The following is a 26,006-nucleotide window of genomic DNA, read 5'->3' as shown; positions in this document are numbered from 1 at the left end:
AAACTACTTGTTCACATGTTGTTTGGTTGTAGATTTGCTTTTTTTCCGGAATTCACTTGTTTGCCGGGGAAAACTGCACCTTATTATTTATTCAACTTGATTGAACTGTATTCAACCGGGCAGCCCCGTGTGCTAAAACACGCGCAGCTAACGTGGAGGTTGTTTTGTGTTGTTTTTTCTCACCGACGTGTTTGTGCTTGTGCAGTTAACACGCGGCTTGTGTTGTTATTCAGTATTTGACAGGACATTCAGCTCACACACACACACGTGTCCTCTTGCTAGTGGCGACATGAAGCTTCATGAAGCATTGAGGCTGAGCATTGAATAAATGAATGAATGATGTTTGTGATGCTAATCCATAAATCATGAACTTATTAATATGGTGCCTGTCTTTATGATACAATGGCGGGGTCAAAGGGGAAAGTGGAAACAAATTGGGCAGAGGGTTGTGATGTGAATGTGCTTGGGTTACACATTGTAGAAAGAACATTTTATTCATTTCTATTTAAAAATCACAACTTTTCCACAGTGCTGTATTTAAGGAGGTTTCTTATTTTTTGCAAACAAAAAAAGGTCCACAAAATGTGATGGGGGGGGGGGTCCATTGCGTTTCGCTGCCCCTATTATTTCGAATCGCAAGCCAAACACGAACCATTTCCTGACTCCAGTCACATGGTGCGGCCGGCTCGCAAGGGCTTTAACGTCACCGCATACGTCATCAACACAAGCCCCGATACGCGCTTGGAACATAGGAACCCTCGACACGGAAGGACACATCGCTGCCTCCTGCACCGTCGCTAAGGAAACACCGCCGTGTGACCCCACCTCGCCTCCGACCTCTCAACCGGGAGCTAACGTTTAGCTTAGCGCCAGCCTGTTAGCCCAGCTGACCGTGTCCCGGACCTCCCAGCAGCGTTTCTCCTCCTGCTCTCCTCCTGGGCTTCTGTCGCGTTCACCATGGCAGATGATGCCTTCACCGACATCAGTGGGAAGACCATTTCCCTGGACTGCCAGACCCACTCCAGCTTCTGCAGGGAGTTCACCGTCAGCTCCCCCAAAGTGTCCATCGGGAAGGTGCTGGTGTACACCTGCTCCGTGTGGCTGGTCGCATACATCGTGTTCTTCTTCACAGAGGTCAGACTCAGAACCCCCATGATACCCCCTGTTGTTCAGTATAACCACTGTGATCGGGTTACTTGAACCAAAGCTTTGACATCTTAAAGGTTCAGTGTGTAGAGTTTACTGACATCTAGGGATGGAGTTGCCTGTTGCAGCCTCACTTTCCCCTTTCAAACATGACGGAGAACTTGGGGAAACCTTAGCTACTGTAAACAACATGGCCGTCACCATAGAGAGGACCCGCTCCTGATGTAAATATCCAGCATTTAAATATAATGTGCCCATTCTAGGGTAAATAAAAAAACGAGTGGTACAATTTAGATGAAACGCACTAGTAAAAACATCACTAGTATTATTTTATATTCAATTGCTGCCAATAGATCCCTTTCACACTCTGGACTTTTAACGTCTATGCATCTAGCATTTGATCAAATTATACAATTCAGAATTTTCTAAACTTTTTTTTATACCAGCTTTCATGTTTTATTACTTCTAATTGTTCATATTATACAGCTCTGATTACTTTAGCTTAATTGCCGTGCTGGAAGTCAGAGTTGGGAGGGGGGTTGCTGAGAGAAAATCTATATATTGATGTCTCAATACGCTCATAATCAAGGAAAAGTTTTTAGCCTTGCAGTCACAGTTTACTGCCAATAGGGGATGCTGCTGCCCGCTTAGCACCCCGACAACCAGCTGGGTGTTTATTATTTGTTTATTACCTTTTATTATCAAACTCTTAATAGCTTCAGGTGCCCATTGGTATGGTATATTGATTGTGATAAACCACACCAAGATGAGAAGGTGTTGGATAACATACTCTAAATGATCTGTACATTGTACTTCACTCTAACCTTTTGCTTGCTGTAACAAGTGAAATTCCCTCTCTTTCAGAACACTGCTGTGCTGTCCAGTGCCATCATCATCACCCTGGTGGGTATGATGCTTCACATCCACTTAGTGAAGGTGGACCACGAGTCGCTGCTCGTCATCGGGTCCTTGGGGATTCAGGTAACCTCCAGCTACGCCTCGGGCCGCGAAACCACCACTTTCATCGAGAAGAGCAAGATCAAGGATATCGTCATCAATGAAGCAATTTACATGGTGAATAAGGGCATTTTTATTTTATTTTATTAATCACATCTTTATTGTTTCGTCATTCTTGAAGTTATTTCAGTTTCTGCGTTTGTTAAATGATGGATTGATGTCTGATGTTTTTTTATTTCAGCATCAGATCATCTACTACCTTTGTGTGCTGTTGAAGGACCCGTCAGAACCTAATGCAGTGTCCAGCGTTGTGCCTTTGTTCCAGGTGAGGATGAATGAGCAGTGTACAGAAACTTGCTTTCGGCGAGTTACTTTCAGTATTTCAGTTCTTCTTCCTCTGTTGACGTATTTAATAGACGGAGAAACCTGTTTCTAATGACCATCGCCTCTTCCTCTTTCAGAGCTCGAAGCCTCGACTGAACTGCTTGGAGAAGGTTTACAGAAGCTGTCAAGAAATTCTTTCCAAATGCTGATGACACCCAACTTGTATAACAACAGAGTTTCTGGCTGCACAACATACTTTCAGTGTTTCTTCACTCTAGTAATTTTATTTTCCGTGGACGAAAGCAGAGAGTGTGAGCATTATTTAGTTTAGTTTAATTTGATGTACAGTTAAATTTTTCTATGTATTTTCTCCTTTTTTTGTCTTAACCTTTTTTGTATTGTACTTAATCCTGTAGTTACTTGAATAACTTGTGTACAAATAGCACTAGTCTAACTTTACCTAAAGAGCCAAACTTTTTAAGTACACTGTATTAAAAGAAATTGTATTTAACAATTGTCCTTTGTCACACCATTGTCATACTGTATATTTTGATAAAAATCTTTTTGAATAATCCATCCAATAGCTGTTCTGCTTATTATTATTATTATCATATGGAGCCAATGGGGGCTTAGAATATGATACTGGTCAAGCTGTACTTTCCTTTCACAGTAGGGGGCAGAAGCGGACCTACTCCAGCTCATTTACTGTGTAAATGAGACTAAAGAAAACAAAATCAAACTGTATTACAGTATTTATCAAAGTTACATTTTTGGGGGGTTTGAGTTCTGACCAAAGCACTTAAGCTGAACAGCTAGTTAATCCTTGTCTTTGCTTGATCAGTATTAATTACATAAACATACTGCTTATGTATTGAATAAGATGTATAATGTCAGACGTGCTGTGTGCACAGTGTATTTTTAGAGACATCTTCCTCATCAGATATAATTTCACTTCCTCATAACTCTATCTTTATCTTACGGATACAATTGGTCACGTTAACCTCAGTCGTCCGTTTCCTTCCTTGTGACTTGATATCTTCAAACCTGTTTTCAGAAATGAAACTAGAGACGAACGCACGGACCAGATGACAATGGCGGCACGTGTAGGGTCAGATTCAGAATAAGTGTGGTTGCACAGGGATGACAATAAAACACTGGGCACTACATTTTGTCTGGCAACCTTCTTGTTTAATTGTCCTAGTGACGATTTGAACAAAGTTAGTTTTAACTTGAAACTAATGTAAATTTCAATGAATGGCACCTAAGCAAAGAGGCAGAAGCTTAGCAGAGCTGAGTGAAGTACAAGTGTAAACAGCTTTCACTGTAAACCACTCACACTGATTATGTGTTCAGTATTTTTCACCGAGGTGAGAAAGCGTTCCTCACAAAATTGACTTGCGGTCGTAACTCATAACTGTGTGACTGAGAGTGTAATGGCTTTCCACTGCCTGCAGTTCAAAGTTCAGGCCTTGTTTTTTTCCATCCACTCTAATGCTTCGCGACCATCTGCGGCTCCGGGTCAAACCTGTGTGTGAACTCCGTGCTCCACGGGACGATAGACCAAGCAGAGGGGTGTGATTTTAATGGGGCGAAGCCTTTACTCTGTTGTGAAGAGTGGCCCTCTGACGGGATAATGGTCCCTCCTGGAGGTGCGAAATCGCCAGGATCCAGGCAAGAGGGGGGGGGGGGACCTGGGAGTGACCAGGGGGTGACACCTCAGGGCCTCTGAATAGGCCCCATAAACCAGCAGAAATCCCCCCTGTGTAAATCATAGGTAGGGTGAAGGTTTGGTCCTGCAAAAACACTGAGACTATCCTCAGGTATAGATTAATGACAGACTGTTAATTATCCTTTTTATAGAAATTGGGTTATTTCCACATTATCCTTTCTGGTCCGCCTATACTGGGATATCCACTGTATCTGCTGATGTCTTTCACTTAAGATACCTAATATAGACCAAACACATGTTGACCCTCTTGTCACTGCGGGTTTTCATTGCCCAGTACATGCGGGCTTGTTTCTCGTACTTCTCCATTATCTTAATGGTGACTGTGTAAAATCAGCTTATGGCTTTTAGGGTGTGAGAATCTCGTGGTTGAGTGGGAGAGGAGGGATTAGAGGGAGTTGCCCCTTTACCACCTGCAGTGCACTCTCACACATTCACACACAAACCCGGAATAGGGCAAATAACATATAACTAGCCTGTCTGCACCTTGTTAATTATCATGTAATATCATTTTTGTTTAATCTGTGGACAAATCTAAGCATAAAAACATAATTCGGTGATTTAAAGGGGGATTTAAGGGAATAAACCCCACAAAAAGTCACTGAGCAGTTGAAGTCGGGCCTGAGTTGTCTATGAAAGAGATTTGTCGAGATCCTGAGCACATCAAAAATGGGATTTTAACAATGAAAAAAATAAACGATAAACGCAGCAACAAACATTTTTAACATGCACAAATTATATGCAAAATAATCTCAGCGATCGACGAGGTGCGGTCAACAAAAAATGGAGCGGAGATCCATTCACTCTCTAGATGAAGGATCTTTATATTTTACATTATTATTACATTATATACATTGTTATATAAAAACAATAACAAATATCATACCAGACCATAACAAATCTAACGACACTACCAGAAATATAAATTCCAAGTGACTACATTCATGGCTCCTACAGGGATTATTTCTTATCGGGGGCGACAGTATCTTCTGGATGTCTGGAAAATATGTAAATACACCATTAAAGTTTATAGAAATTAACTTTTAAAGCAGAAAATTGTTTTCATACAGGCCAGATCTTTTGCAGTGTTGTGTCTTTGTGCTGTTGCTCTTGTGTACATGGTTCCTGGCTCACAGGCGTTGGAGGAAGAAAGCGTTGTGCTTATTGTTTTCAACATCGTTTGTCTATGCGCTCTACCTACCGGCCCCGACAGGCAGGTGTAACTCGATGTCTGTTTGGATTTGAATCTCCCTGCCTCTCTGCTCACGTCACAGTTTTTTTCTTTACCTGTCGTTTTTTGTCTCTCAGTGAATGTGTACGCACATGTACACAGTGTTGGGTGGTCTTTCATGGAAGTGTATTTTCATGCAGAACAGGACACCTGTATTTGCATATTCACATGAAAGATATATCCTCCTTTTGAGGACTTGGAGACAGGTAGACATTTTTCTTCATAGTTAGTGGGGGAAACCTATATATTTCTTACATGTGAGGCCAGCGATAATGTGTGGTTCCCTATCGGTTTACCCTGGCGGCTTGTCATTAGAGATTACCTCGGGGACTCTAACTGCAGAACCTTATTGTTCCTCTTCCTAACGCTCAAAATGTACCTGACCACCTTTCTGTCTCTTTGTTTATGATCTGAATCCAGCGTGGACCCACCAGTGCAGCCTTATCAATTCAAGGGTAAGAAGACTATACAAAAAATCATCTATAGAAAAAGACAATAAAATATAAAAGATTTGGGTGTAAGAAAAGCCAAATAATAAAAAAGGCCGGTTCCTTTTCACTATCTCAACTATTGTATAATGGTTTTGCAACTATACAGAAAACAGAAGTTCAACAGTGTGAACTTATATGTTAACATACAAGTACACAACATATAAGTATTCAGTCAAAAAGACACAGGGTGGGTAGGATATAAACTGCAGTGCATGATTGTAGTGCAAACTGGAAAGATGCTAAATAGATTCAGCACTGCAAACACGTTATGGCCAATGTGCAGATACAGTTGTGACAAGTAATCCACAGGATGATCAAAACAGCAGCATTCACAGTAAAATAGCAACATAGTGAAATGACAGCAGATGTTGTACCACAAAGTGACTGTTGCATGTTTGAATACAACACAAGGATAAGACTGAGCTGCAGGTCGGAGGATAAGCCTGGTCTGCTGGGTGGCATTGCAGAACCGGTCTCGGCACAAAGGAGCAGTTATGAACCTCCGCGGAACCTTTGTAGTAACATGACCCACTGAATGAGCACTGCAGCTGCTTTACAGATAAAAAAAAGTCCAAGATATCAAACCATTTGTCATTTTTAACTCCCCTCCTTACCCCTCTTTGTTCTATCGACGGTCTTTGAGCCACAGGAAGTTACATTTTTGGTGGTAATACATCAATATATGTTCAAAGACTTTTTTACTTAGGTGATCTGTCAACCTCTGAACTGAAGGCAGTGACCTTTTACTGCTTTTGCTTCTGCAACCACTTTTTTCGGCAGCGGAAGACTTGCTCTTATTTGCTCAGAAACCAGTTTCCCTCTCGGGGAGGAACTTCTTTCTGTCCTCTGACAGGAGTCACTGTTGGGCCTAAGCGACGAGGCTGTCAAAATGTATTTACTCAAGGCTTTTAGCACCTAATCCAGCTAACTGCCGGCTACTGATGGTGCTCATTGAAACTTAGAGTTTGAGTTACTGTTGTGAGTAACGACCGAGCTGCCTCCTTCTTAGTTTTCAAATCTGCCAATTGCTTTGAATGCAGATTTCAGTAGAATTGAACAAATGAAAATGCCTTCTCAGGCCACGCCCGTGCAGCGTCACCTGGCACATGTGAGGTAAGTGAGACGAACTTCTCGTCTGACCAGCTGGCAGCAGATAAGAGAGCAGGGAGCCGGCTCTACAGGTCTGTCAGGGAGCTGACAGCAGAGAGCTGCAAACACACATCCGTTTCTATGTGTGCCTCGATAGAAAAGAGCCCAGCCTGTGTGTGTGTCTCTCTCTCTCTCTCTCTCTCTCTCTCTCTCTCTCTCTCGTTCTGTGTGTGTGTGAAGGCCGCTCTAGACTGCTCTAAAGTGCCATATTCAAATATTTTGGCCATATTTTATTTTAACACAATGATGCTTTTATCGATCTGGACTTATCATATTTGTTTATCCCTCTGATTGTGTGTGTGTGTGTGTGTGTGTGTGTGTGTGTGTGTGTGTGTGTGTGCGCATGTGTGTGTTACTCACCAGTGTTCATTACCAGTGTCTGAGTCAGAAATCATGTTGTTTTCATAAAAGGGAATACATTGAAAAAGGGCCCTCTGCAAACAAGTCCCACTTTAAAGAGGCTCTTTGATTTCATGGAGAGTTTGTGTCATTGTCAAATCATGAAGAAGAAGCCGACCACAAACAAACCCGTCAACTGTTGTGACTCTGCTGATGTCATTTAATGTTTTTTTTGTCGTCATCCTCATCTATAATTTTGTGTTACTTATGATTGTGAATCATTCCAACAACAGAAACTCCCCCTAGACTCCCAGCTGCTGACGTAATGACAGCGCTGTTACCTGCATGATAATAGACAGGTATGTGCAGATACTCTATGTGTGTCATGCATACGTTGGCCTGCTCTGTAATCTGATGTTGAAGAGATGCACATATTAGTGTTGCTATGTCACCTGTTCGGAAATACCCCCATGGTTAGCACATGCCAATTACATGTGACATGACGTCACATGGAACAGATGAGGAACAGGACGAGTGAAAGAGGATAAGAAGAGTATATCACACTTCAAATGAAAGGTGGGAACTGTCAGGCGTGTTGGTTTATCCTAAATATGAGAAAAGTCAGACTGGTCCAATTTAAGTATTTATTGAGATGCAATGAAATGAACAACATAGCTATGGACAATTATCACAGCCTAGGCTAAATCATTTAGCAATAGGAAGTTAATAATGGCCCCGAACAGAAGGGGTTTGATATAATTATAACAGTAGATTTAATGTGATTGGTTATGAAAGATTGAAGGAAGGGGAGTCACCGCAAATCAATTTGGTTCCCCTCCTGTCTTTATTGCAAAGAATAGAGTTAGACCCCAGAACAGCTAAAATATTGAATTCTCACAGAACACAGCAACCTGTGCCACACAACCAAAATTTTGCAGACTGAATTGTAGAACTTTGCCTTTGATTCAAAGAAATTTCCACCCAAAAATCTTACTTTGACATCAAAATTACTAAATCTATATAAAAATATATTCCTAGATTTACTGCATATCAATGGTGACGGCCAAATTCTCTGTAAACATGAATAAAGTGTAATAGAATGTGAATGTGTGAAAATGTAAGTGCATCCTGCAGGAGGAGGTTGTCTCATGATCTGACTCTTGGGAAGCCCCGCGGCAAGTTACTGTTGCATCATGGATTAATGACACAGTAGTGATGGAAGGTTCCTCAGTACACCAAGTACTCTGTGCTGTGTTTAGTCATTTACTGGAATAATTTCAATTTGATGCCACGACGACTTTAGCGCTTTTCCAAGAAAAATATTTGTATATTTTCTTGAATATAATAATTTAGTAGCTATGTGTATCTAGTAGCTACAAAACACACAAGCTTCTCAACTTTGATGAATCGTTAGGTGAAAAAACCTTATCATCAGGTTTAATTTAGTTTTATAGAGTGAAAAATAAAATCATTGTTGCAGGAGTAGAATTTTTAAAATCAAGAAATGATTTCAAGTAATAATTTGTAACTCTGACACAGCAACCAGCCTCATTCTTTCATCTTTTAAAACCACAACTAGTTATTTATAGAACCTTTCTAAGCAAATAATTAAAAACAGTTTTACAACATTCTCAATGAACTAAAGGTTAACACAAAATAAAAAAGCTGCTTACTGCGTATTGTGTGTTATCCCAGTGATGTTGGCTCATTATGTTTTAAAGGGATAGTTCACCCAAAATTAGAATTCACTCATTATCTAGTCACCACTATACCGATGGAGGGGTGGGTGAAGTGTTGGAGTCCACAAATACACTTTTGGAGTTTCAGGGGTAAATAGTGTTGTAGACAAATCACATATAAAATAAATGGTGACCATTTACTAATATACATTAACACATAGAGCCTCCATAGTTCTCCTGTGGTGTCATCCAAGTGTCCATAAGCCTAGACATTGAAATTTGACTCGAATCCACAGAACATGTTTTTAGCCTAAAATTGAGTAGTTTGAGTTCCGGGGGGGCTTACAGACACAATATGGAGGCAAGTTATGTTTTTTTTAACACCCACCCCTCCATGGACATAGTGGTGAGGAGATGATGAGTGACTTCTCATTGTTGGGTGAACTATCCCTTTCACACTGATATTCAGTAATCCCGATTCCTATGAACAATGCGATCCCCCATCACAGAGGCACACTCCTTGGCTGCTGGTGACACAAACAGGCCTGACTAAGCCGATTTTCTCTGTTGTGAGTAACCGGACAGCAACCAGTCACTCTCTGCTGAACGTGTTCAGACAAAACTTATAGTTCCCTCGTAAACGTGAGAGAAGCAAACGCTACGTAGTGTCATTAACCCTTCCATCGTGTGCTGGCAAATAGTCATCTGTGTGTCTGACTGCACACTCATGTGCATTGTTTTTGTGTCGTCTCTATCACATCACCGCTGTGTGTCTGTGTGTGTGCGGACACCGTGCGTGCGTATATCTGTACATGTGCACCAGCGGCACACAGTACATGAGGAGTTGTGTTGACTTGCACCACACGCTTGCTTCATTGCCACCAATGTGTGTTGTACAGATGTCACAACACTCCCCCCCCCCCCTGTCTCTCTCTTCATCCCTCAGTGCCACTGTGAGAAAACCTCACCCCCTTGATTCCCAGACGTGAACACACCCTATGCACAGATTCGCCTCCAATCAAATCCCACCTTTTCCCATATGCAAATGAGAGCCAGTGTTGCCTTCTAAACATGGTTAACTGTCATTTTTCAACACAAACACGTTCACTCATATTTAAACGGCCCCGCGGTCCATCGCGCCATCTCTTCTGCGGCTCAGCTACGGATTAAGATGCAGCTTGATTAAAAAGCATGAAACCAAACTAAATCTTGCAGTGCTACAATACTTTGCCTTTGTTGTTACAGCACAGTTGGAAATAACATTGGAAAGATCAGCATAGGATCGGACTCAGTGGAGAGCATGCGTCTGCCAAGGCCCAACAGTACCCTCAGATTCTATCAAGCTGCACCAACTCTCACACATTCATAGATATCATTCCCCTAAATATGCCTGATTGTTTTCATCAAGATCCATGAATTATTCTCTGGGGAAATGTTGATCATGTCAACAAACAAATGAATAAAATTCAAATTTAAAAACAGAGATAGACTTTTTCTGGATCTGCCCCTGATCAGGATCTGCACCGAAATGTACTGGGTTCTTCATTGAAGAATAACCACATCCGCCTACTAAGGTTTTGCATAATCTGTCTGGTGTGTTTTGCGTAATCTTGTTTTTTTTTAAAACACACACACAGACAGGGTTGAAACTATAACCTTGTGGCAGAGGTAATTATATGTTATTGAATCTTTCTTTTAATGCTCTCTAGGCCAAAGTACTTTTTTTCTAATCACTATTTATTGGATCTTTATTGGGTAAGATCCCTCATTCAAGTCTTGGTAGATAAACAAACAATCCGAATCGTTGGAAATTCCTCCCACTATCTTGTGAACAGGTCACACACCATGTGCTGCTAAATGCTATAAACTAAAAGACAGTCACGAGGGAGTTGATTGGGAAGATAAACTATTGGTTACATAATCAAAGACACTTTTTTGGGGGCTGTTTTAATCCACAACCAATGTGTATCTCACACTTGATAACGATGACTGATGTGTCTGCCCGTACAACTCCCCCCCCACCCCCCTCGAACTAAACCATTCAGGACAGATAGACGTTGGCCCTTTGATATCAAATCAGAGAGAAGGCGTCGTTCAGATCACTCCCGCTCTCTGTTCTGGTCAGATAATGCCGCCGTTTGCCGGTGATCAGAGAGACAATACTTTGGCTGATGTGTCCTGCAGAGAGGACAGTGTGTTGATAAGATTGCGACACCTTCAGTGAGTAAACCACCACTCAGAGAGAATTCAGTCTGGCTGTCTTTCATCACAGAGGCGAACTCGGACATTCAGAGGGCTGAGCGCAGTGAACAACCACATCAAACTGCGCCATGTGAACGAGTGGTGGGCGTAGTCAAGTTTTTACGATGGGATTCAATTGAGGTGATATTACAAAATCACAATCGGGATCCGAATCCAGGTTTATTGCCAAGTAGGTTAACACATATACAGGGTTCGCTGTGGTATGTTTTTGCAAAAGCATTCATATAAAATATAAAAAATAGGCAACAGTTTATAAATATCATAAACACAAAAAATATAAGTACACAATGGACGTTAAATATGTACAATTTGAGCGTTTTTACAGTATGATCATTATTTGTCACAATTATTCAGTGCAATTATTGAGCCTAGAACTTAAGTTTTGTTAAGTTCACCGGGTCTAATGGTCAAGTCCATGTTTATGCTGGAAAAGGTTCTAAAAAAGTAACAAAAGTGAATACACACATATATACTTATACATGAGTATGTGTGAGGTTGGCATTTTCGCTACAACTGTATTACATGTTTTATCGTGTATGTCCTTTGTTATGGTCACATGGCCAATCCCTTTACTGGGATCAAGTCAGTCAACTAAAGGAGTCACGGCATAATTTCTCCTCGAAACTGCACACACACACACCAGCTGAGTGAAGTACTTTCTCACAGCCTGAGTGTCCTTTGTGTCCCGAGCTTCGAGGAGTGTCCATCGTGTCTACGGGTCATAATGAGACCTGAAACCAGGCCTAATGGAAGTGCTAATGCAACGGTCCTTCCCCCCCGAGAGCTGCACGTGCTCTTCGGCTGTCCCGTCTCAAAGGCTGCATGTACCTTAGCGCCTCGCACTTCTTTGATCATGTGTGCTCACTGATGGCCACTGTGAACTCATTATGTCCCCCCCGACGACTGAAGATATAGATTAAAGCTCAAACTCACGACGCAATGTGTAATAGAGCTGCATCTGATAGTGCTGCGAGGGGCTCAGATGTATTTCTAAAAGAGACAGACATTACAGGGTCTTTTATTGAGAAGGGAGGGGAAGGATCTGGACCATGTGCAGATGTCGACTCAGTTTGCAAATGTTGGAAGTTGTTTGCATATCAGCCTCACTGTGCAGTCTATATTACTCAACTGCATGAATGGCGAGCCCTGCAGACTCAGGTAGGAGAACAACAGCTCTGTGGGGACAGAAATAGTCGTTTGTTGCCTCCAGGCACAGTCACAGTCAGGAACTGGGACGATTCTCACTGGCTTAGCTTGACACCGAAACTGACAGTTTATGTTTTCACAAATATAATGGATGTGAACTGCTACTGTGAGTGACAGGTCGGCTTTTCTTATGCTAATGAACCGTATAACTACATATGACATAGTAAGTGATATGCAGGATGAAACCAAATACAAAAAACAATAGTGTGCTGGTGACAATATGAAGTTACTCATCTGTAAACCCCAACAACAAAAAACATTTTCAGTTTTATAAACATTTTTTTTGCTTACATCTAAATCTTGCCCAGTGCTGCACAATCGTTATGTCACACGCATCTGTCATGTTTCTCAGAAACGCACCTTTAACCAGAGAAAGTGGAAAAACGACCATAACAACAATGTGAAAATGTGTAAAATAAGGACATTGTGCGTGGTGCCAAGTCTCCCCAACAGCCCAACTGTTCAAACTGCCAATTTGGATGACCCAGGAGCAGCAGCAGTCAGCCAATCGGCTTCGCCCCTGTCAAGGCAGACCTGTCGGTGCACCTGCTGATTCCCAGGCCTCCTTGCCAATCTGTGACTACAGTGAAACCCAGCGAGAGTGAAACTGGCCGAGAGCCAGAGGAAGAGCAGGTTGACTACTTCTGACACAATCGCTACAACGCAGGGGATCCTGGGAGGAGGACCGGCCGAGAGTGTTGAGATGAGAATAATAAGATGACTAACCCTGGGAAGAGAAGCCGAGGAGGAGGAGGAAACGATGCAACAAGAAAAAACAATTCATTGAACTCCTGGGAACCTAAAACCTGTCTGACATGGACTCCACGATTGCTCAATGAGCGCACTGTGGCTGCAGAGCCTGTGTGAGCGTCTGTGTTGTGCTTGCATCATGTGTGTGAGTGTGTGACCACATCCATACTAAACTGTTGAATAACGTTTTTCAAGATATAATTTTTTTTCCTGCATTAAAAAGAATAACTTTGGAAAGCATCTACGTTTTATCTACGAATGAATGAAGGAGAGAAAAACTGTTTGAGTGCCGCGGACTCATGATTAAGACGTGAAGTGTGTTCGTCCGAGGAGAGTTATGACCTGTGTTGACCCTCAGCTGCTTTATCTTTCAAGAAGTTAATAACCATAGTGCTCCTGGCCTATGTCACCTCACACAGACTGAACATCCATTATATATCAGCAAAACAGCTGTCCTTTGGCTTCCTTTGATATTCATAGTTTATAACTATTGGTCTTAATCTGCCCAAAATGTCAATCAGTAAATAATTACAAAATTATTGGAAAATAATGACTTTGTTGCAAAGTATGTTGGGGCTAGAAACAGGAGCAGCTAGACAATCAGCCATGTAAACAGAGCAATGGTTTATGTCCAGATTAGCTCAGCAACTTAAAAGGAAGTAAAAGGGAAAGGTTAGGACACAAGAAGTGGTCATCACTGAACCAGGAAGTCATCACTGAACCAGGAAGTCATCACTGAACCAGGAAGTCATCACTGAACCAGGAAGTTTGTCTAAACCTTGAATGGACATTTTAAGTTTGCGTGCCTAACCTGGTGTTAAGAACCTTGTGTCTACTTGTGTACTATTACCATCATCTTGCCACTGCACCTTATCTACCTATTTATCCTGTGTTTCTGTTTTTATTCTTTCTACCTCAATATTTTTATTTTATTCTATTGTATTGTATTTTATTGTATTCAAATGTACCGGCTGCTATGACGACTTAATTTCCCTTCGGGGATGAATAAAGTAATCTATCTATCTATCTATCTATCTATCTTTCAGTTTGACCTTTTTCGACCACTTGGGAGCAATGCAAGGAGCTGCAATCACAACAGTGAACTTGTCACCTTGTTAAGCTTTTATGGAAAACACGTGAGCAAACATCGGCTTATTTGTGTATCCTACAGTCATGGGAATACATTACTTGTCATTTGGGGGCATTTTGTCTCTGCTTTGGTCTCCACCAACTCCTGAGGGAAACGTCATCACTCTTTAGCAAGTACCTGCTCTGGTATGTCCCCCAGCTAACTGCTTACTTTGTCTGTTATTTAGTATTGAGAAGGTATTAATGGGTTTTTAGAGCTTTGAGTTATGGTACTGGCCGTAAAACCAAAACAATTTGGTGAAAGTGAGGGAAATTGCAGAGCCCGGTGATAACTCTCTTTGAGCTCTTGTAGACACAACCATTTGATCAACTGTTAAAAATAAGTTAAAGATATTGACCAGAGCAACTTCTATATTCTTGTCAACCTTTGATCTTCCTCCCTGAGCTTTCCAAACGTCCATGACCGATCCCTCGGAGTCAAATCAAAGTTCATCACGAGTCCACTTGTCTCGGTAGTGTTGGATGACAAAACACCAGCTCCTCTCCGTGACCTCTCCATACAAGGTCGCCGTGCTGAGACGCAGGATGTCCTGCTTTAACCCATTGATAACAGCCGTTCAAACAGAGCCCTGACACATGACAGCATGATGGAGGGCTCACTGACTAATGGCAAACAGATTTCTGATGCATCGGGGTGTGTTTTCAAGCCTCTCGCTCATCTGTGACTCATCCACCCTTCCCAGAACAAATGCACTGCCGAGCTGCCGGGTCCACAGCAACCCCCGATGCTCTGTTATTATGTGTCTCGCTGTCTTGTTAAGAATCCTCCGTCCCTATCCATTTTTATCCATCTGACTCCAAATCAGTTTTTAAAAGCCCCCGATGCTGTGTATCTTTATTATGGAGCAATGTGCCTTTACGCCGCTAGTGTTATAAACCAGCACCATGCAGCTGCTTTTTCTCAAGAAGTGAATCTGACTCAATCCAAGCCCTTTTAAGAAAAAGAGGCAGAACCAGACACAGCAATCAGTCGCAGTATGGCACTGCCAGACCCAATCAGCAGGTCATGTGGATTGCATTAGAATTGGTCGACCCACGGCCCGGCTGGAGGCCTGAGGCTACTTATCATATCCTTGGACCGGGAGCCGCTTCAGGAAAGCTACCTGGTGGGGTGGTGAGGATTACTCTGACTCCCTGTGGTGAACGGTGCTTGTTGCTTTTCCAATAGGTTTGGTGTCTCTTTTTGAAAGCTCTTCCCTGAATGTAAAGTAGCTGCTACAATCAGATGTGAGAGGTGATTATGACTGCTGAACACATGCTGTTCTGAAAATAATATACATAACAAGGAGCTGTATTTGCACTTCATTTATTTGCATCACTCCGACATGTAAAAAAAAAGAGGACAAACAGGTTTAGAGAGGGAGATGGACAGTGATACAAAAGTTGACAAACAGAGTTTATGGCGCAGACAAATGCATTTAAAATCCATGTATTTGTGAATATTTCATAAACATAAACATGAAAAATTAACCGTTTTTACAAACAGAATATAATATACATCAAAATGACTTCCACAAGAAGCGTATTTAAACCTTGTCGCATATATACACTTGTATATTCACCAGATATCATTACACTACATTGCAATATAAGATTTTCTTTTGGCACATTTGTCACAAGCACAAAGCCTTTTGTTTAAAAAAAAGTGCGTGGCCTACACTTACATTAACACAGGGGCTGTTTAGCATCCTCACACTCGGTACACACTGGGCTATTCAGGAGATAAGGAGTGTATTGAGCATATAAACAAAGAGGCTGGTGGAGGTGGTGGGAGGATCTGCAGGGTGGACTCCTGCAGGGCTTGCTTTTACAGATGCAGATTGATGAGAGCCGGGAACAAAAAGCCACAGGTTACTGCTCCCGTGCAAACCTTTCACAGCACACAAGAGGATTTTCAAACAAGTTCCTGGGATCACATCAGAGGATTCACACAGAGGAAATATATTTGTCACATCAAGAGTTGATTAAACTCCGATTGGGGTGGCAGGATTGTCAATTGTTTGACTCACAAGCCAGAGAACACCCTCCCAAAACCAGCCGGGAGAGCTTTCACACACAGGTAAGAATGTGTCACCTCGCACTGCAACCTGAACTTGCAGCTGCTGCATATAAATAAGCTGCAGCAGCCAGACAGCAAGAACACAACAGAGGCGGCTAACGCCCTTCTGCTCAAACACGACACTTTCTGTTTCTCTCTCGCTTGAATTAAAAGGTCGGGGTCGGTAGCAAAGCTCATCATGCAAATTCATAGCGTTTACATGATGGTCTGGAGTGAGTTCACTTGATATATTCACTTCCTCTCAAGTCCCATTTCACAGCCCCTTTTCTCTTTAACACACATGGAAGCATACATACAGTCATTTAATATGCAGATGCTGCTCTACTGTTGCTCTGGAACATAACATGAATATAATGTAAATATTACTGCTGTCATGAAAACTTATAGGAGGATGAAACCAGACCCAGAATCCTCTCTGCCCTCTCAGCTGATATTTGTTTCCAATGCTCATTGTGCCCATGACTTGTTGGGGTTTGCTCCATTTGGCATCCCGGTGTGAAAGAAGCCAAATATCTTGCAAGGACAAGAAGTCAAACTACCACAAGTGGTACCTGTAACATCAAGTGAAAGTGAAACACTTAAATAAGTTCAATTGTAGTCCATAACCCACAGGGTTGACAGGTAACAGAGTTCAGATGAAGCAGAAGAACTTCTTCCAGCTGCCACTGGAGAACGCTTTGGTGCGCCTGTCAGAAAACCTCCTCTTCTTGCTCTTGCGAGTTTTGTTCTTAATGGCGGCAAAGATGGCCGCATCGAAGGCCTCCTTCAAGTTCTTTTGCGTGAGAGACGAGCACTCGATGTAGTCCGAGGCCCTGATCTTCTCCGCCATGCTTCTGGCCCTGGAGCTCAGGACGGGCTTGACGTTAGATCTGTCCAGGTTGATGAGGACGTTCACGTCCAGTAGGAGGTCCGACTGGGTCCCGACAAGGATGATGGACGCAGATGGGTTGTGAGCCCGGATCACCGGGACCCATTTCTTGGTGATGTTGTGAAACGAGGTGGGGTTGACCATGCTGAAGCACAGGAGGAAGACGTCGGCGTGGGCGTAGGAAAGAGCTCTGAACTCATCAAACTCCTCCTGAACGGATCAAAACAGAGAATATGAGTAAGTGTCAAGCGAACCATGAACAGACAGAATCGAGAAATGGGAAGAGTCGCTGACTCATTAAAACCTCAGAGAAAAATTAGTATCCATTCTAATATTGATGGATGGTGAAATCTGGTTGCTGAGTCACATGCCGGATTAAGCAACCATGTGACACCATTTCCATCTTCGTAGTTTCATCTCATCTAACATTGCACGAAACTGTATTTAAAATTAACAATGCTGACGCTATAGTTTATGTTTAACCAATAGATGTCCACTTGAGATATTCTCATTCTTAAAAAATTAAATTTAAAAGGTGGTACCTGTCTACATAAATTCTTCTTGGGTTATTAACTAGAACTAAGAGATATGTGGTTGTTACATTGTTTTTACATTTGATATTTTCCCAGTTTGTTTTAGAATTGATTTTTGAATTTAATTAATTACTTTTAAGGCTCTTCATGGCTGGGTCCCAGCCTATGACAAACATTGTTTTACCTTATTTATAATAACGATGGTTAATTTGTCTTACCTGTCCAGCAGTGTCCAGAAGCTGCACTTTGACCGGTGATCCTTCCACTTGGACCTGACCTGTTGGAAACCAGGGACAGTTCAAATTTAGTTCACTTTGATTAGGATAACATTCTTATTTGAATTCTAAAAGTTATCATATGATAGTCTGGGAACAGCAAATATCAATATCAGAACGTCTTTTCATAATAAAATACTTTACAATACTAGTAATTTAAAATGTTGCATTACTTGGTATTCAACAGCCACACACATCGCAGCTCATGAATTCATAATACAGGTATGTCAGCTCCATACTGGTATTACCAAGTAATAATAATAAACTTGTACTGGTACAATCTGGTGATCGATGATGTGAGAGTTGAGACCACTCACCGGTGAACACGTCGAACCCAGTCTGCTTGTACTCTGTCGGGTAACCATTGGAGGTGTAGCTGACGATCATGCTCGTCTTGCCCACGGCTCCGTCCCCGATCAGCATGCAGCTGATGGCGCCGGGCTCCAGCCCGTCCTCCCGGGTCAGCCCGCAGGCGGAGGGGACTCGGGACTCGTGGTAGAAGTAATCCATGTGAGGTGGCATGTCGAGCAGCACACGAACAGAAAGAAACCAACAACTTCAGGCCTCAAACTCCCTGCTCCTTCTGTTTCAGATGAGTGTGTCAGTGTGAAGATCAGCTGTGCGTTCGGTGTGCTTCACATTCCCTCTGCCTGAGCCTCTGCTCTACTGGGACTGACTGGAGACATGAGCCGGGAGGGATGAGAAGAGGAGAGGGGTGGTGCTCACACAGGTGCAGATTTACATAGACGCGCCCACACACACACGCACGCACACGCACACACGCGCGCACACACACACACACACACACACGCACACAAAGTTCCTTGACTTTCCAAAAGGTGGACAGATAGATAGATAGATAGATTGATAGATAGATAGGGAGGGGGGGAGGAACCATGCACTAAATTTAAGTTCTTATAATAACATTTGTGAGAGACTGCTGTGATGGTGTTGTGTGTATATGTTGATGCTGTTGAATGTTTTTGTGTTTGCTGTGTTTTTACATTTAGTATGTACCTGCCCGAGGGCTGTTAGATGATAGCTAAATCTGGTATAAATCATCTTTTCTCATTTTGAGATTGGTGTTTTTAAGGGAACGTTAATTCAACTGTCAAGTTTTCAATTTTCCTTTTATTTTTTTGTTAAATTTTTTTATTGAATTGAATGTAGTTGAGTTACTTTTCTAGAATTTTCATTTTTTATTATTTATTTATTCTTTATGACCATTTTCATTAGTTATTTTCGTGTATCCTCACTTACTAAATGTTGTATTGCTGAAGCACTTTGTAACTCTGTTTTGAGAGGTTCTATATCAAGTAAAATATAATTATAATTAATATTATTTTAAATGATTGTTTCCAGTCCTTGCTCTAAAGTTGGGTGGCTGTCGCCCCCCAGTGTCACAGACGGGCACTACACCAAATGTGATCACATGATTCCTAGTGTCACCTGACTGTTGGAGTCCACCCTGTGCTGTGCAGTCGGAAGCTAAGCTAACAGTTAAGATGGACTGAATGAGTGAAAACTGAAGTATTCTCCTGTTTATGTTGCAGTGTAACATCTAGTCGACATCTCCCTGGTCACTGCAGACGGATGCGGCGACAGGAAATGCGCTGGTGAGCCCTGGACGGAAGTAAACAGTGCTAGGCTATCTAGCTAGTTTAGCTATGTCGTCTTAGAACAGACTCTGCCCCGATTTCTCGTCTGGAGACGATTTTATGTAAAGGTGGTGAAATAAGGTGAAGACTCAACCATGGCTTCGATTCTCGACGAGTACGAGGACTCGCAGAACACGAGGCAGAGTGCGCAGCAGCACAGCCGCCTGTCCAGTGCCAACATCGGGATAACACACTCAGGTGGGTCGAGATGCTCCAGGCTCATCGAATACAGACAGGGACCCATTTCCGGATCATTAACGCTGATAAATCTTTAAAACTCTGACGCCATTTTGTTGAAAGACTCGATAACACTGATAACCAGCTTGTTCCCTGACACCAGGCTTTGTGAACGTGAGACTGGAGGAAGAGAAGCCGATATTCAACAAGCAGAGGATCGACTTCACACCCCCGGAGAAGATAAACCATCTTGCAGTCTGCAACAATCAGCTGTGCATGAGCCTGGGGAAGGACACCTTGCTGAGGCAAATAACACTTCTCAAACAACATGGTTCTGACTGCCCGTCACTGCGATTAGTGCTCCTCTGTAGTCATCGTTGTTTGTTGAAGCCTGCCATTGATGATACTAATGTTTTCCATGTTCTCTCTTGTGCAGGATTGATTTGGCCAAGCCAGATCAGCCTAATCAGACCGAATTAGGAAGGAAAGACGACAGCAAAGTGCACAAACTGTTCCTGGACCCCACAGGTGACCACCCTTGCTTATTCAGATTTTCATTTCAAACACTGCTCTTATAATTAGAGGAGTAAAACCACATATTGTCTATGTCTGGGTATTCAGTTAGAACTCAAATACACACCATTTTGAATATTACCACCCATTAAAGTTGTGCCTTTGATAATGCTATATTATTATATGCATATAATCTCTACCCGATCCAGCAAAAATGCCTCAGGTCCTATTCAGACCTAGTATCCATGCTGAGAAGACCTATTACAAGTGAATGTGTCTCCTGTTACCACTTGTGATCGTATGTCACTCTCCTGCTCTATATGCAGATGACCAAGTGTCTGATTTCTCTTTGTCAAGATCAAATGTTGTTGTTTTGACCCAGTCTGAGTTAACAGACGTATTTGTTGTCTATGTGTTAATATGTGTGTCAGATCAAGTGAAAGAGAGCGCAGCAGGGAGAGAGAAGTCAACAAATCAACTTATGGACACAGAGAATCGTTAAAAATATGTTTGATTCCTAGTGAAACTGTTTTGTTTTAGAGACGTCAGCTGATCCCTCATATGTGGCCAAAGAGGCATTTGCTTTCATAAAGCAAAAACAATGTGATCCAATGTTCCCCAGATCAACTCTGAATGGGGTTTGAGTGAACACATCTCAAGAAGATTCAGACCAGAACTTAGTGCTGACCACTAGTTATTGTATTACTCTGCTACTACTGCATTATTCATCACATTACTCTGATGGTGTCGTGCTTATGACTTATTAACAACCATCCATACTTTCCCACTGCAGGCGCCCATGTGCTGATCAGCCTGAGCACCAGCGAGTGTCTGTACCTCAACAGGAACACGCAGAAGGTGCGCAGTCTGTCCCGCTGGAGAGGCCACCTCATCGAGAGCGTTGGCTGGAACAAGCTGCTGGGCAACGAGACCAGCACGGGACCCATCCTGGTTGGCACCGGTCAAGGCATCATCTTTGAGGCTGAGATCTCCGCAAGCGAGGGCAGCCTGTTCAACACCAATCCAGACCAGTACTTCAGACAGGTCAGAGAATGGCTGATTATCTGAGAAAGCACTATTTTACCATTAAAATTAAGACATTATGTTTGGTGATACTGTTTGGTTAACAGCAGAATATACCGATCTGCATTTTTTCCTATCCTGAACAATATCACGTTGTTATCTTGAGACAGGTCCACTCCCTGGAGGAGGATGGGAAGCCAGCACCCATCTGCTGCCTGGAGGTGGAGCGCGGCCTGGAGAACAAGTACTTCATCATCGCCACCACGCGCAAACGCCTGTTCCAGTTTGTGGGTAAGATACCCGAGGGGTCAGAGCAGCTGGGCTTCAGCTCCATCTTCAACCAGAACCAGGACCTGCTGCCCAGTTTCCAGGAGTTCCCGGCCAACATGGGCTACAGCGAGATCACGTTCTACACCTCGAAGCTGCGCACTTCCCCCAAGGCGTTTGCCTGGATGATGGGTAATGGGGTTCTTTATGGTCAGCTGGACTATGTGAGGCCTGATTCTCTGCTAAGTGATGTGCAGGTAAATATCTGTGTGCGTGGGACAATCTTCAGATATTTCAATAATGTTAAGTTCTACCCTCATTTCTCATATTTCTCCTTTATTTTCTCCCTCACAATCACTCAGGTATGGGACTACACCTCGGACATTGACATTACTCTCAAGAAGCCCATCTCCATTGTGCTGACACAGTTCCACTTCCTGCTGTTGCTCCATGACCGAGTCAAGGCCATCTGCACTCTGAATGGACAGGTGGTTTATGAGGATGTGTTCCCAGATAAATTTGGCTCCCTCAAGAGGATGATTAAGGACCCAGTCGGTGGGTTGGTGTGGATCTACACCGAGCGGGCAGTCTTCCGCTATCACATCCAGCGCGAGGCCAGGGACGTCTGGCAGATGTACATGAGCATGAATAAATTTGATCTGGCCAAGGAGTACTGCCGGGACCGACCTGAGTGCATGGACATGGTACTGGCGAAGGAGGCTGAGCACTGCTTCCAGAATAAGCGATACCTGGAGAGCGCCAAGTGCTACGCGCTGACACAGAACTACTTTGAGGAAATAGCACTTAAGTTCATCGAAGCCAAACAAGAGGAAGCCCTGAAGGAGTTCTTACTGAAGAAACTGAATAACTTGAAACAGAGCGAGCGAACGCAGATCACCTTGCTGGTCACCTGGTTAGCAGAGCTCTATCTGAACAGTCTCGGCCAGCTGGAGAGCGACGGTAACAGCATCATCTTCCAGGAGACCCGTGATGAGTTCCGCAACTTCCTCAGCTGCTCCAAGCACAAGGAGTGCCTTTTCAACAACCGCAGCACCATCTACGACCTGCTGGCCAGCCACGGCAATGTGGACGACATGGTTTACTTCTCCGTCGTCATGCAGGACTACGAGAGGGTGATTTCCCACTACTGCCAACACGACGACTACAGCGCCGCTCTGGACGTGCTCTCCAAGCACTGTGACGAGAAGCTCTTTTACAAGTTCTCCCCCGTCCTCATGCAGCACATTCCCAAAAAGGTGGTGGACGCGTGGATCCAGATGGGCAAGAAGCTGGAGCCAAAGAAACTCATCCCGGCCCTTATGAACTACAGCCAGATGGGCAGCACTCAGCAGATCAGTGAGACCATCCGCTACATGGAGTTCTGCGTGTACGAGCTCAATGTGACCGAGGAGGCGATCCACAACTACCTGCTGTCGCTCTATGCCAAGTACAAGCCGGACTCTCTGCTGGCGTATCTGGAGCAGGCAGGTAAACACGCCTCAGAGATACACTATGACCTGAAGTATGCTCTCAGGTTGTGCGCTGAACATGGCTACCTCCGCGCCTGTGTCCTGGTTTATAGGATTATGGAACTGTATGAGGAGGCAGTGGATCTTGCTTTACAGGTGAGTAATCAATGCATCTAAATAGATAATCACAAATTACGCAAATTAATTTTTTTTCAATGCCACTACCTTAGATAATTATGTATTTTTTCACCCATAGGTTGATGTAGACCTGGCCAAGTCATGCGCTGACCTGCCGGAGGATGACGAGGAACTGAGGAAAAAGCTTTGGCTGAAGATCGCCCGGCACGTTGTCCAGGAGGAGAAAGACGTGAAGAAGGCCATGAACTGTTTGTCCAGCTGCGACCTGCTGAAGATCGAGGACATCCTGCCCTTCTTCCCGGACTTTGTCACCATTGACCACTTTAAGGTTTGTAACAGAGTAGTTACCCTAATGTGTTGTAAGGACAGTGAGCACTGTACGTCATGTCGTTCTATTCCTCGTTTTCTCAGGAGGCCATCTGCAGCTCCCTGGAGGAGTACAACCAGCACATCGAGGAGCTGAAGCAGGAAATGGAGGAGGCTACGGAGAGCGCCAAGCGAATAAGAGAAGACATCCAAGAAATGAGGAACAAATACGGTGTGGTGGATTCCCAAGAGAAATGTGCTGCCTGTGACTTCCCGCTGCTCAACAGGCAGTTCTACCTGTTCTTGTGTGGACACATGTTCCACTATGACTGCCTCTTCCAGGTAACCATCTCATAGAAAATCACTCAACTTCACTCAAACCTCTCTGAACACTCCCAGCGTAATAACAATCCCTATATGCTTCTTTTTTCCCCCTTCCCCCTTTCTAGGAAGTGACTCCTCATATGTCGACCTACAAGCAGGGTCGCCTGGAGGAGCTCCAGAAGAAGCTGTCCGCGACCACGCTCACGTCCAAGTCTCGCCAGCGGGCGGCGACCAAGGACGAAGGTGACACTGCCAGCCTGGGAAAGGGCAACGCGGGCACGAGCCGGGAGCAGATCAAATCAGACATTGACGACATCATTGCGTCGGAGTGCGTGTACTGCGGCGAACTGATGATCAAATCCATCGACAAGCCTTTCATCGACCCGCTTAAATTCGAGGAGGAAAAGTCCAGCTGGCTATGAACGAGTGAATCTTTGTGTCAATGAAACAGCATCATCCGTAGGGCAGACCCGTTCGGGGGTTCTAATTACTGCACAGTGGGAATTCCTGCTGTTGCCAACTGCACGCTTCAATCTTTCTCTACACAATAAACCTTTTTTGTTGGTCGTCTTTGAAGCCGAATTTAAGACCTTTGCACGTTGTATGGGAGCATTTAGTGAAATGTGGACATGAATTGAAACGGTGGGCTATGAGTCAAGATGATGATGTTATGTGAAACAATAACGCCAGGGCTGTACATTACATACATGTGCCTGAACCTCTGAATATCGTGGTAGAAAAAGATTCAGATATGACTGCACTATACATCTACTAACTACATTAGCTTATGCACTTGTTTGGTCCATTTAAAACATAACATGCACTTGGACATTTTCTGTGTCGTCTTAGCTGCGTTCATCACTCTCCGATCTCCAGCTCTGGGTTCATGTGGCATTCAGTGCGATAAATTAACGAACTGTTATTTCATATATCTGCTACAGCTCCGTTGTGGCACATTAAAGCTTGTCAATACTAATGGAGTACATTATTTTGATTGTTTGAAGTATAATAAAATCAATTCAAGTGAACATAGGCAACTGTGCTTAAAGAATATTCACCTCTCGTCCAAAACTACATCTTCAGTTCTGACGGCTTTAAGAATCATAAGCAAGCCCAAATGCCTATGTTCACTTTAGAATGTCTGAAGATACCGTGACCTGGATGACTCTTCACTGACACCCTTCCTCACAGATCCCAAGAAGGCTGTTTACAGTTCAGTGGAGGAAGAGAAAACATCGGACAAGATGTTGAATACCCCTTGAAAGTCTGAAGGTCTTCTGCACAATTCAGTTTACCAACAATAATTAGATGTAAGCAAGTGTTAGTGACCACCAGCAGATGTTAGGGACATAACTTGAGTTGTTCACCGTAGCGTCATCAAGTGTTTCGGCCTTGTAATCAACGAAGGGAGTCCAAACGCTTACGCTGAGGCTAAAGTTAAATTCTGACTTCTCAGATTTCTTTCTGTACAACATCCAGAGATGACCTGGAGGACTCTTCAGAGGTTACCTTCCTCACAGTTCCTCAGAAGGTCGTTTCCTGTTCAGTGGAGGAAGAGAAAACATCTGGAAAAGAAGCTGAATATGAGCCATCCTGTATATACACAAGTGGATCATGTTAATTGGTGCTTTGGGATTACAGATGGAATAGTTTGGAACACTGCTCGATTCAGATCTGTTCTCTGATCTACAACACTATCATTACTGCGATATATTACTAACTTTTAATGAAATGAATAGAGAAAATAAAGTGTGTCATTTAAAAAAATATATATACTAACTTTATTGACATCGCCTGAAGTCAGGGGGATACATTTATAATATTCATATTCTGTGGGAATCGAACTGCCTTAAACGGAGTTCCCTTCTGGTGACGTCAGACGTAGCTCGGTAATCTTCGCAATGAGCAGACGCGACTAATCGACATCGGAAACTCATCGATGCCTCTGTAATATATGTGCACACGCAGCTCAAAACAACACACATGG

At 43.2% G+C, this 26,006-nt stretch overlaps 3 protein-coding genes across 3 annotated transcripts; 2 read left to right on the top strand and 1 right to left on the bottom strand.

Moving 5' to 3' along the window:
- Positions 1-727: 727 nt before the first annotated feature.
- pigh (phosphatidylinositol glycan anchor biosynthesis, class H) lies at positions 728-3,001 on the top strand. The gene is made up of 4 exons (XM_053445052.1): positions 728-1,134; positions 2,011-2,220; positions 2,345-2,428; positions 2,565-3,001. Exons 1-4 carry the CDS (start codon positions 958-960, stop codon positions 2,634-2,636), a joined length of 543 nt encoding a protein of 180 aa, XP_053301027.1. The 5' UTR covers positions 728-957; the 3' UTR covers positions 2,637-3,001.
- A 12,698-nt stretch (positions 3,002-15,699) lies between these two features.
- On the bottom strand, positions 15,700-18,852 carry rhov (ras homolog family member V). Its single transcript, XM_053445175.1, has 3 exons — positions 18,462-18,852; positions 18,088-18,146; positions 15,700-17,546 (listed from the first exon to the last, which is right to left on the bottom strand). Exons 1-3 carry the CDS (start codon positions 18,664-18,666, stop codon positions 17,100-17,102), a joined length of 711 nt encoding a protein of 236 aa, XP_053301150.1. The 5' UTR covers positions 18,667-18,852; the 3' UTR covers positions 15,700-17,099.
- A 712-nt stretch (positions 18,853-19,564) lies between these two features.
- vps18 (VPS18 core subunit of CORVET and HOPS complexes) lies at positions 19,565-24,995 on the top strand. The gene is made up of 9 exons (XM_053445174.1): positions 19,565-20,000; positions 20,143-20,284; positions 20,416-20,507; positions 21,286-21,536; positions 21,686-22,039; positions 22,145-23,407; positions 23,508-23,717; positions 23,801-24,037; positions 24,145-24,995. Exons 1-9 carry the CDS (start codon positions 19,898-19,900, stop codon positions 24,439-24,441), a joined length of 2,949 nt encoding a protein of 982 aa, XP_053301149.1. The 5' UTR covers positions 19,565-19,897; the 3' UTR covers positions 24,442-24,995.
- The last annotated feature ends 1,011 nt before the right edge of the window (positions 24,996-26,006 follow it).

This window comes from Pleuronectes platessa, chromosome 17, assembly GCF_947347685.1.
Source record: "Pleuronectes platessa chromosome 17, fPlePla1.1, whole genome shotgun sequence".
NCBI classification, from domain to species: Eukaryota; Metazoa; Chordata; class Actinopteri; order Pleuronectiformes; family Pleuronectidae; genus Pleuronectes; species Pleuronectes platessa.
The sequence above is the reverse complement of the archived record's forward strand: the minus strand, read 5'-3'. Positions and strand labels throughout refer to the sequence as shown.

What these genes read in the sequence shown, in the direction of transcription:
- pigh (XM_053445052.1), top strand. Translation starts at nt 958, where the DNA reads ATGGCAGATGATGCCTTCACCGACATCAGTGGGAAGACCATTTCCCTG. An exon ending in TCGTGTTCTTCTTCACAGAG is followed by an intron (nt 1,135 to 2,010) that starts GTCAGACTCAGA and finishes CCTCTCTTTCAG; the next exon opens with AACACTGCTGTGCTGTCCAG. An exon ending in GCGTTGTGCCTTTGTTCCAG is followed by an intron (nt 2,429 to 2,564) that starts GTGAGGATGAAT and finishes TTCCTCTTTCAG; the next exon opens with AGCTCGAAGCCTCGACTGAA.
- rhov (XM_053445175.1), bottom strand. Translation starts at nt 18,666, where the DNA reads ATGCCACCTCACATGGATTACTTCTACCACGAGTCCCGAGTCCCCTCC. An exon ending in TGGGTTCGACGTGTTCACCG is followed by an intron (nt 18,147 to 18,461) that starts GTGAGTGGTCTC and finishes GGTTTCCAACAG; the next exon opens with GTCAGGTCCAAGTGGAAGGA. An exon ending in TTCTGGACACTGCTGGACAG is followed by an intron (nt 17,547 to 18,087) that starts GTAAGACAAATT and finishes TGATCCGTTCAG; the next exon opens with GAGGAGTTTGATGAGTTCAG.
- vps18 (XM_053445174.1), top strand. Translation starts at nt 19,898, where the DNA reads ATGGCTTCGATTCTCGACGAGTACGAGGACTCGCAGAACACGAGGCAG. An exon ending in ACTGTTCCTGGACCCCACAG is followed by an intron (nt 20,508 to 21,285) that starts GTGACCACCCTT and finishes TTCCCACTGCAG; the next exon opens with GCGCCCATGTGCTGATCAGC. An exon ending in CAGTGGATCTTGCTTTACAG is followed by an intron (nt 23,408 to 23,507) that starts GTGAGTAATCAA and finishes TTTCACCCATAG; the next exon opens with GTTGATGTAGACCTGGCCAA.